General features: G+C 37.6%; 1 protein-coding gene across 1 annotated transcript; it reads left to right on the top strand.

Annotated features, from left to right (window-relative positions):
- The first annotated feature begins 9,519 nt into the window (after positions 1 to 9,519).
- On the top strand, positions 9,520 to 11,493 carry srxn1 (sulfiredoxin 1 homolog). Its single transcript, XM_079826575.1, has 2 exons — positions 9,520 to 9,781; positions 9,884 to 11,493. The coding sequence occupies exons 1-2, from the start codon at positions 9,551 to 9,553 to the stop codon at positions 10,091 to 10,093; spliced, it is 441 nt and encodes a 146-aa protein (XP_079682701.1). The 5' UTR covers positions 9,520 to 9,550; the 3' UTR covers positions 10,094 to 11,493.
- The last annotated feature ends 484 nt before the right edge of the window (positions 11,494 to 11,977 follow it).

Genomic DNA, 11,977 nt, shown 5'->3' with positions numbered 1-11,977 from the left:
CCAGGAATAAAGAGGTCACTGTAACTGAAGTCGCAGTGTGGTGATGCTGCCATTAGATTTCATAAGAATCAATTATTAAACACCATCGTCTGCAATATTGAACATGCAACCCTAAACCACTCAACTCTCAGTGAAGAGCCCTGATAACATGCTGTCCTACTGAGCTTTACCCTTTACTGGCACATGACGTTGAGGTTTAACTTGCTATCATTGATCCTAATACAAGAAACAAGAACAAGGTCAAAAGAGAATCGCAGTGTTTCAGCGCATTCATAAGATAAAAGCCATGTGGAGTCAACACGTACAGTGTAAAGGCAGTGTGTGTGTGTGTGTGTGTGTGTGTGTGTGCTCTGGGCTTGGATGCATTTAGTAGGCTACAGTAGTTACTGATTACACTTTAAGAGATAAGAGCACCTAATTCTCCCCTGACTCTCCCTCACTTGTAGATGTGGCAAAGGGAAATTGACCAACACAATGATAATGCTCAGTGCTTCTCAATCCTGCTCCCATCTTAAGAAGTGTTTTTGAAACAACTCATTAGTAAAAATGCTCCATCAGGGGGTTAGAGTTTGGTGGTTAGATATTGTAACCACGCCAGTATGTTGCCAAATAGCATCTTTCTTCATTGACAGCCCTTTGCCCGTAAGAAAAAAATAGCACATTTCTACTGTAATACTGCCATGTGTTTTTGGACATGATGTCATGGTAACACCACAATTTTCTAGACACATGCCATACATGACTTTTGTAAGCCGCTTTGGGTGAAAGCATCTGTTAAATGCATACATGCATACAAAAATGGTATGTGACACAGCATCACTATCTGATGTTATCACTATACAATGGGATCACATAGTCATTTTTTAAGGGACTGATAATTGTGCTGCATATTTGGATGTCAGTACTTACTTAGTATTGTCCTTTGCATTCAAAACTTCAATGGTGTGTGTGGTTTTGATACCTTGACATCAACAGGACTCATTTGCCCGCCATGACGTTTGCCCGCCATCTGCTGGTGATTATATTTAACTGCAGTCAGATTTAGAATAACAATATTAGTCAATGCTAATATTATGTAATTATACTAATATATATATATATATATATATATATATATATATATATATATATATATATATATATATATATATATATATATATATATATATATATATATATATATATATATATATATATATAATATTATGCTTTAACAATATAATCAACAAAATTAATTAAATATTCTCTGTTTTTGATTTTATTGTGACAATTTTGTATCAAAATATTATAACTTCTTCCAGTGAAACAACAGACTTCTCTCTGGTGACATATGCTGGGCTTCTCCAATCATTTAGTCTGCCTAAACTCTGCCCTTTTTTTACAATTGACTGCAAGTTCTCATTCAGATCCGACTTCATCCAATCAAAAACCGATGAATAAAACCAAGTCCTTGCCTTACATATTTTTCTTTTCTGATAATCCAGTGTACTTGGACGTACACGAATACGAAAAAAAAAAGATCAGTTACTATTTAATTGCGACTTAAAATGTTTTATATGAAACGGTTATTTCTTTCAAAACACTATATACAGTGCATCCGGAAAGTATTCACAGTGCTTCACTTTTTCCACATTTTGTTATGTTACAGCGTTATTCCAAAATTGATTAAATTAATGTTTTTTTTTCCTCAATTCGACAAACAATACCCCATAATGACAACGTGAAAGAAGTTTATTTCAAATCTTTGCAAATGTATTAAAAATAAAACGAAAAAAAAAAAAATCACATGTCCATAAGTATTCACAGCATTTGCTCAATCCTTTGTTGAAGCACCTTTGGCACCAACTACAGTCCCAAGTCTTTTTGAGTATGATGCTACACAAGCTTGGCACACCTATTTTTGGGCAGTTTCTTCCATTATCTTTTGCAGGACCTCTCAAGCTCCATCAGCTTGGATGGGGAGCGTCAGTGCACAGCCATTTTCAGATCTCTCCAGAGGACTCACTCAAGGACATTGACAGAGTTGTCCCATAGTCACTCCTTTGTTATCTTGGTTGCGTGCTTAGGGTCGTTGTCCTGTTGGAAGATGAACCTTCCCTCCAGTCTGAGGTCCGGAGCGCTCTGGAGAAGGTTTTCATCAAGGATGTCTCTGTACATTACTGCATTCATCTTTCCCTCGATCCTGACTAGTCTCCCAGTTCCTGCCGTTGAAAAACATCCCCACAGCATAATGCTGCCACCACCATGCTTCACTGTAGATGATAAGCGGTGCCTCCTTCAGACATGAGGCTTGCCATTCAGGCTAAAGTGTTCAATCTTTGTTTCATCAGACCAGAGAATTTTGTTTCTCATGGTCTGAAAGTCCTTCAGATTTTGACAAACTCATGTGCCGTCTGGCCACTCTACCATACAGGCCTGATTGGTGGAGTGCTGCAGAGATGGTTGTTCATCTGAAAGGTTCTCCTCTCTCCACAGAGAAACGCTGGGGCTCTGTCAGAGTGACCATCGTGTTCTTGGTCACCTCCCTGACTAAGGCCCTTATCCTCCGATTGCTCAGTTTGGCCGGGCGGCCAGCTCTAGGAAAAGTCCTGGTGGTTCCAAACTTCTTCCATTTACGGATGATGGAGGCCACAGTGCTCATTGGGACCTTCAATGCTGCAGAATTTTTTCTGTACCCTTCTCCAGATCTGTGGCTCGATACAATCATGTCTCGGAAGTCTAAAGACAATTCTTTGGACTTCATGGCTTGATTTGTGGTCTGACATGCATTGTTAACTGTGGGACCGTATATAGACAGGTGTGTGCCTTTTTATCACAGGTGGACTCAGTCAAGTTGTAGAAAAATATCTAGGATGATCAGTGGAAACAGGATGCACCATAGCTCAATTTTGAGTGTCATGGCAAAGGTTGTGAATACTTATGTACGTGATTTGTTCGTTTTTTATTTTTAATACATGTGCAAAGATTTCAAATAAACTTCTTTCACGTTTTCATTATGGGGTATTGTTTGTTGAATTGAGAGGGAAAATAAATTATTAAATTAATTTTGGAATGAGGCTGTAACATTAAAAAATGGGGGAAAAGTGAAGCGCTGTGAATACTTTCCGAATGCACAGTACTTTATAAAACCTGATGGTGCACATAATAATATTAAGATAAGACAAGTCACTAAATCATATAAGTGAACTCACCATATGGCTTTGCAACTATGAAGTCGAACTCTAAATGGAGTGGACAGTTTGTCTTCTCGCAGAACAGAGTGAATTATCATCTCCTGCTAGCAGTGCCTCATTATCCAGACTTTCTTGCCTTTGCTGATTCTTCTGTGTGTGCCAGCCTGACTGCTCTTGATGTTTTCTGTTGTTTGTGTGAAAACCCATCTGTCTGTTACAGCCTCCTGGCAGTAGGTCCAAACGTCCCTTCTGCTCCTGTCAGAAGAATCAGTTCACAGCATTTAGAGATCCAAATGTTCATTTTCCTTTCCATTAATGATCCACAGTGAGAGACAGTGAGCCGAGCTCCAAAAAACCTAACAGTACTGTAGACAGATCTCATTCCTCCTCATGCCAAATGTCCAGTGTACTGCAGGGACAAATTTGCTGTAAATTGTCTTGGCATGTGGCAACGGTAAAGTTGTCAGGCCAACTTTTACACAAATGATTGATCATTTCTGGGAAGACCTTTTTTGGCCAGCTTAGAAATAAAATCAGAAATGGCAGAACCAGCTTCAGACATCTGACACTAAGTGAGAAGTATGTCATTTATTTTAATGACCTCATATCTTATAAAAGTGAGGAGAAATGTGGAGATTTTGCAAAAAAAATCAACCAATATCAGTTCTCATAAATGTCCATAAAACACGTATGTACTGTGCATTGCCAAATGGCTATGGCACTGTGCTTTTAGTGTTTATATACAGCAATTAACATTTTGTTATAACTAAACATAAGTTTCCCCATCTCTGGCTGAGGAGGAAAAGAGCTATTTGAGTATTTTTCTATATCTGTATCTAACGTATATCGGAAGCAATACTAGGTGAGCAAATCACAGCTGTGCTGACATTCGACTGAAATTGATTTTATACAACAAGTTCAATAAACAAGAAATTAAAACTTACATTTAAGACACAATATTGCCTTTTCCCCCGATTTTTGCTCCGCCAACGAAAATAGTTCAAGCCAGGCCAAAGCTGGTAAACCGTTGAATCACACAGTCGTTTGTTTTAGTTTTGAATCAGTAATGCTGAAATCGGAACCCCATTTTTGCGTACTACTCGTAACTTTACTACTTTTATCTTTCTACGGCAGAAATAGTAAGAGTAGAATGCGGTACCGATTCATAAGTTTAGTAGTTCTAAATGAATCGTTTGAGTGAATGATTCAGCTACTCACTATGAATCAGTGACAAAAACGTCCGAGACTTGTTGCCTCGTTGCTTTGCAGGCTGCGTTTGCGCACGAAGGCACCAAAAAAAACTGATTCCCAACAGCAGCGTAACGGTTTAATGATCTACAGAAAAATAGAGAGAGCTTTGGTGATAATAACACTATTATTTAATTACTACAGAAGTGAAAAACGTTGGTCAAAAACGTACATTTATACACAAACTGACCACCAACCGCAACATTCAGAGCCATCTTTATTTAATTTTTTTTAGCTCAACTGTCACGGAATGGAATGCACAGGATTATGGGATATCAACGGCAGATCTATGCTACGCCTTCAAAAAAACTCGATCAGATGAAGGTAAGCTAACATTGGATTTGAACGTGGCTCGATTAACGTTAACGCTACCTTCCTACCTTGGAATGCGTCCTCGGAGTCCGAAGGCAGTTTTTTCCGAGTCCGAGGGCAGTGTATTTTTCCGTTTTAGACGCAGCCTGTGTTTAAATCGGTGTTTTGAATTAATTTAATGACAGTCACTTGTTGCCACCTACTGGTGTAAGAACGTAACCTGCAGAAACAGTCTATTATGATTGACAGCCTGAAAAGGATTTGGAGGTCTCAGGGCTGGGGCGGGAGGTTCAACCAGATCTAAGTTAAAACGTGAAATCTTAGTTGACTTACCCTGCTTTCTCGGGTTTGACATACCTCCCATTCTGAAACAGAAAACCCAGAATCTTCACCTGCTTTCTGAAACAGGCCCCTGCTGAAAAGTTCATCACCACCAGGGTGTAGTGCCAGAACTCCCAGAAGACGCGAATGAGAAGTCGCGCGCAGCGCTGTGAGAAAATGTGTCTCTGTGCACTCATCCGAAAGAGCACACGTCTCACAGCACGCAGATATTGAGTTCTCTTTCAAGTCTTGCTCTTGAATGGACAAACTCACACAAAAAGTATGTCAACATGTCCATCTTGATGAGTATTCTAGCAGACATAGTCTGTATATGCCTTAAAGGGTTAGTTCCCCCAAAAATAAAAATTCTGTCATTAATTACTTACCCTCATGTCGTTCGACACCCGTAAGACCTCCTTTCATCTTCGGAACAGAAATGAAGATATTTAGTTGAAATCTGATGGCTCTGAAAGGCCTCCATTGGCACAATGGCACGGTTCACTCTCAAGATCCTTAAAAGGCACTAAAGACGTCGTTACAAAGTCCGTCTCCAACGCTTCCAACCCTTCGAAGCTTCATGATGCCTTGTTTTGAAATCGTCATCACTATGTAAGTCGTTATTTAGGGTTTTTTCCGCACAAAAACTATTCTCGCCCATTCATAAAGTTATTTTAGAATCACTTTAGTGAGATGGACTTTGTAATGACGTCTTTAGTGCCTTTTAAGGGTCTTGAGAGTGAACCATGCCATTGTGCCAATGGAGGCCTTTCAGAGCCATCAGATTTCAACTAAAATATCTTCATTTTTGTTCCGAAGTAAAATTAAATCAAATACAACTTTAAATCAAACTTTTTTAATCAATATTCATAATTAATATGATTTAATACATGTTTAATGACTAATAGAGATAGATACAAGATTTAAATAAATTATATTTTAATTATAATGCACACTATTATTTTGGTCTGCTGATAAAACAGCCAGGAAGCCAACATTATGAAGCTGCAGACTCGGAGCCTGCTGCATCTACAGTCCCGCACCCAGAGTCCCGCATTCTCAGGCCCCTCGTTTTTCGAGACAGCGCCTCCTGCTGTTCGGAAGATCGTATAACACCTGCACACAGAGTCCCGCATTCTCAGACTCCGGATGCAATATAACGGTCTCGCTTCTTTTAACCCTTTAAAGCCTGACACATTAAAACACATTTTTGGAAATTAGATGTTTATTAAGCCTTGAATCAAAATCAAAAAAAAAAATTTGTTTATGATATATTTTTTTGTATCACATTTGATACATCAGGCTTTTGGGGAACGTTTTGCTTACAACAGTGTAGACCTTATATACAAAAAATCTATTACTATTCAGGGATAAAGAACCTTATTCCTGCAGTTTTAAATTTAATATGTGCATTTTTAACACAATATATATTTTAATATGGCATTTCAGTCATTATTACCATTAATTGAATCATCCCAATATTGTGTGTGTTTGCATTTTGGTAGCACCATTAATACCTGCAGTATCAAATTTGATACACAATTTCCAACACGATTTACTTGTAATTTAACGATTCAATTATTAAGTAATTATGCATTATTTCAATTCAGAAAGTGTTAAATTAATTATATCAGGCGCAATCCAATATTATTTTTTACCTTAACAACTTGAAATTAGCCTTTATTTTCCTGCCGAAAGCGTCTGTCTCGTAGACCGTAAAAAAATATGGACGACGCGACTTCATTGACTTCCGCTGACCAAAGTTGAAGCTTTCATAGGCCCGCTCACGGCGCTGACATCTTGGGACCGAGTCTGCGCAGTAGCGATCTCGGGACCGGAGTTGCGCAGTAGAGAACAGGAAGTAGAGGCGCGATTATCAAAAGGCCGCCCACACTCTCGCAGATGCAGAACAATTCATTATGTTGGTGTGAAATAAACAGTTATGGAAGTGTATAAATTAAAGCTAAAGCTCCAATCTCCTCCCAAAAATCCAGAAAAAAGTCCGTTAGTGCCTCAGTGACGACTTCACTCAGAGAAGCCGTCAATCTCAGCTGTCAATCATGACGTCACACCCCTCGTTTTTATAGCATCAAATAACTCACTAAAACTAAACTTATTTAAAAAACGAACACTTGAAATGAAATTATTGTAATAAAAACTGCCTAAAATGACAGAAACCATCTTTAGGAAACAATTATTTGAAGTGTAATTAAATTGTTTAGTGTGTCTCGCGCCCATTCTAATACATGGAGAGGCGGGGTTTAGGAGCTATACTGGGACCGGCCACCGGGGGGCGATCGAGGCCCGAAAGCTTCAATTTCTGACTGAAGCACTACAGGCTTGGTCTGTCTTGATCCAATCGCAGTCGCCATTTAGAAAAGCTAAAAAAACACCCCGCCTCTACTGCCTGCAGTACAGTGAAATTCCACAAGATGGCAGAATACACGTACCAAAATAGATACAATAGGTTTTCAAAGAAAGTATTGCTCTCACTGATTCAATATATGTCTTAGAAACTCGTGTATCAAATATGATACGTGCGGTTTTAAAGGGTTAAAGTTTTTCACATAAATTAACACAAAATAATAACAAAATAACATATTTGCGTTCCCTGCTCAGTGCATGTTCCAAAAAACACACTGTGTTCTCTGACTAACAAATTACCCAGTAGTTATTTTTTGAGTGTGGGTGGTAGGCTAGCCTAATCGAAAGAAAATTACTGATGGAAGAGATACAATTACAGATTGAACTATCTTATTATCAATATTAATATTGTGTGATTATTATATTGCCTCAATGTTTTTCAAATTCCAATGTTTCTTTCAGTTCAACCTAATGGTCTAATTAACATACCATGCCATTACAAACGTTTTTTTGATATTTTGAATGCAATGCAAAGCTCAAAACTCAAATACGAATAGACAAAACACCAATGATAAACAATTCTGTACTTTATTTTATGATCACCTAAACATCATGTTGCTGTAAAAAGGACAAAGAAAAGAAAAAAGTAAGAAAGAATTGTGTTAGTGACTTTACTTTTCATCTTCAATTGCATAAGGTAAAATAATAACTTTACTTTCTGGTAGGTGACTGTTTTTTCATTCGTTTGGCAATCGCTCTGTCAAATTCCTCGACTTCACTAAAATAATTGCCATTGTCAAAAATATTGTGTAATAATAAATTATATATTTTTTGCAAATGCAAATTACAAGCATACCTAGGGTTATAAGTAAGGCCACTGAGGAACACCTCCTCAGCTCCTGCCAGGACAATGCCTGCATCTCACATAGGCCATGAATGTCCATATAAATTAATTAATTAATTAACATATAAAACATTGCATATATGGCAATAATAGAAACAATCCAATTGACAAACATGTTTGGGCCCACCTCAGGAAAAGAAAACTACAAATTAACTCCACTTCATCTGTGAAGTTCAGTTGAGTTTTAGACTTATCCAGCAGAGCTTTGAGGGGTTCAGAAAGAATGTCTGCTGTTGCTTATTGTCCTTGTAGACTGGCACAGGTGGGTTTGGGGGGAACCACTTTGGTTTCCCATTGAGAACATCCTGTGGGGCAAACAAAAAGTGTTATTTTATATACATTATTTCATATTCATATTATATACATTTATATTTATATTCATTATATATATATGTATGTATGTATGTATGTATGTATGTATGTATGTATGTATGTATGTATGTATGTATGTATATATATATATATATATATATATATATATATATATATATATATATATATATATATATATATATATATATTCACATATTTATATATTCAGATACAGTTATTTCACCATTTGCAGGATCCTTCATATCAACAACTTCATATCACAGTTTAATTAACATGGATTAATTTTAATATGTAAGTTTTATAAGTATAGGCTACTCATTTAAGTAGGCTACATAAATTATATAAAGTAAAAAATTACTCCATTTGACATTAATTAATCCATTTTATAGTTTTAAGATAAAAGGTAATAAAAAAGGTCAAACTGTAAATCTGATTAAATAATGAATGATGACATTCTTTGATATTAATACACTCACACTCAATGTATTTAATTGGTCTACCTTAATTTTAATCGGATTTTACAATGGCTAGTCTACAAAAAGTCTGCTAAGCTATAAAAAGTATTTTCGGGAAAAAACTATCTTTACAAATATTAAATGAGCTATTCATGTTGGTGTCGATGAGCTATAAAGTGGTTTGATTAAAAAAGAAATGTGTTAAATAAAATTAATGATACTCACGTTTCGGCCTAAATCCTTCACATTGCAATTGCATTGTTTACACGGTCCAATTTGATAGAAGGCGCTGTCTCGAAAAACGAGGGGCCTGAGAATGCGGGACTCTGGGTGCGGGACTGTAGATGCAGCAGGCTCCGAGTCTGCACAGCTCAGAAGGAACGTTTACTCGCGCATGCGCAGACACAGTACTTCCCTTCTGTCTGGTCAAACTTTTCCTGGTGATGTTTCAAACTCTGAGGCTGAGCGGTGTTCTCCGAAAGCACATCGGCACCACAAGTGTGAATACACTTACGATTTTCAGGCGAAACATGGGCAGTTTACGCAGCGAAAACCGCTCTATCCATTCAGACAACATCCAGGACGTTCATAACGTCCCAATGGACGTAATAATACGACCCATTCCACCTGTTTTAGACGAGCAGAAGGTCCAAAGCCTCATGACCAGCATAAAGGTTAGAAAAACTATAAGTATTGACTACATTTAGCGTGTTATAATGTGTTTATAAGGTCGCCGCAGATAATTACATTTCTAAACTGTATGATTTTCTATCAAGGGGGGCTCAGATAGCTCCGTTGTGCCTCCCATAGACGTGCTTTGGATCACTGGAGAAAACGGAGGCAATTATTACTATTCTTTTGGAGGCTGTCATCGATTTGCTGCCTATCAGAGGTTAAAGATGTCATCTATACCAGCCAAGATTATCAAATCTAACATCTCAGACCTGCGCACCTACCTGGGAGCATCCACTCCGAATCTACTGTGACACGACACACAGAGACGCAAACATGCACTGACAGCCATCTGGATGATGATCAGGCACATTTATCCTGTATGATTGTGTTTTCTATAACACTGAAATATGGATTATGATGAAAATTGCACATTGATGTGTCAGTTCCGGTTCTCTAGTTATATTTAAAGATGTTTAATTCTTATGATTGAGCTATGTGTTTTGAATTAAGCAAAACTGTAAAAAAAAAATCAATCTACTTAACCTGCCATATTTATATTCCTTTTGCCCAACATCCTTTTGCTTGGTCACTGTGTGATTCTAGTCACGATGACTAAACAGAGCTCACTTTATCTGTCAGTTCTTAGCCAGACCAACAGATGACAGCATTATGACACTGATTGTTTAGAGCAGGGCTTCCCAAACTTTTTTGAAAGACGAAACTCTTTATTTTGACCTAAAATATCTCAGTTATTTGACATTTTCATGGTTCTCTGTTATTGATTAATATAACATGAAGGTAAACAAATAAAATATTTCTACTTTTTTAGTTAAGTGTCCATTTTTCATTTTGTTCCATTTAAACTCCTATGCCTAACCACAATGCGAGCATCCGCAAGATGACCACAGGCATGTGCCTGTCTGGTGACCATTGGACTTGATTATGTTCTTTGCTCTGGACCTCAATCTCTGATGTCAGATGATTGTCTGGCACAGTCAGAGTCATAAGGATTTTACTATTTACCTTTTTACTTTGGATAGTACTAGCTGTTTCTGCACATCTTAATCAGCACATTTTAATATAATCACTGCAAACTATGTACTTAGTGTATTTTGATATACTACATTTCTTTACAGCATTTTGAAAATTAAATTTTTTTTTTTTATGTGCCAGTGGAGGGGCATGAGAATTGTAAAACGTTCTCTGAAGTTCATCCATAACGGCAGGACATGTTGGGGGTCATGTGTCATGAGAACTGGCCAGCATTCTTCTCCTCTGCAGGCTGGAGTGAAGGAAAAGAATGAATGCAGCAGCTCTGTTTTATTACACTGCTATATATAGATGGATTGAAGCTCAGTCAGACTGATGTAGAGGAAATACATTGGAACCGCTAATCTGACATGAAAACTGCTCTTATAGTAATTTCTCCTTTCAGCTGTTGTCTGGGGGAGATCAGAGGCACCTCAAGATTTTTTCCTTTTAATGGCATTTCATTTCCATTTGACCCTTGACCCTGGCCTAATATCCATGGCGAAAGGCCTCTCTGACTTTACAACAACAATGACTGAAGCTTTTGAAACCCAGAATCTCTGACTGCAAAAATTGCAGGTGGCTCAGTCAATAATATAATAAAAACAACAACACATTTGATTATGTATTTCTGAACGTTGCAACAGTTTGTATGGAATGGCATTAATAAAAAAACGTTACAAATGTCAGCAGCTTCAAAGTTTTGCATATTTAAATCTCCCTAAAGGTATAGGCTATTTTTTTTATCAACACTTTTTGTTGAAACTCTCTTCACATCCTGATAGCAATCAATGATTGAAGTGGTCTAAATATTAAAAAAATGTAGCCTATATTTATATTGTCTGTGGAAGTCTCAGGACCGGAAAATGTTCGTCCAGGCCGAATGCAATGATTGGACAAACATTTTTTGGTGTCCTACCTGCCTGTCAACATATGTATTTCCATACCTTCACGCACCCTGCACGCGCAGACATCACGTCATCAGTCTGTTCCGTAAGGCTATGCAAAAACAGTAAAAATAGTCACTGAGCACCCAAAAAAGCCAGAAGCTGCCTTTTACAGTTCCTCCTGAACCAAAACAGCTAGCTTATGCTGCGTTCATGCCATTTCCCTTTGACGTTGGTTCTACCCGAAGCTGCTCACGTCCTCAGACTCGGATTAATGTG

The sequence above is a fragment of the Gobio gobio genome (genome assembly GCF_949357685.1).
Source record: "Gobio gobio genome assembly, chromosome: 10".
Classification (NCBI taxonomy): Eukaryota; Metazoa; Chordata; class Actinopteri; order Cypriniformes; family Gobionidae; genus Gobio; species Gobio gobio.
The sequence above is the reverse complement of the archived record's forward strand: the minus strand, read 5'-3'. Positions and strand labels throughout refer to the sequence as shown.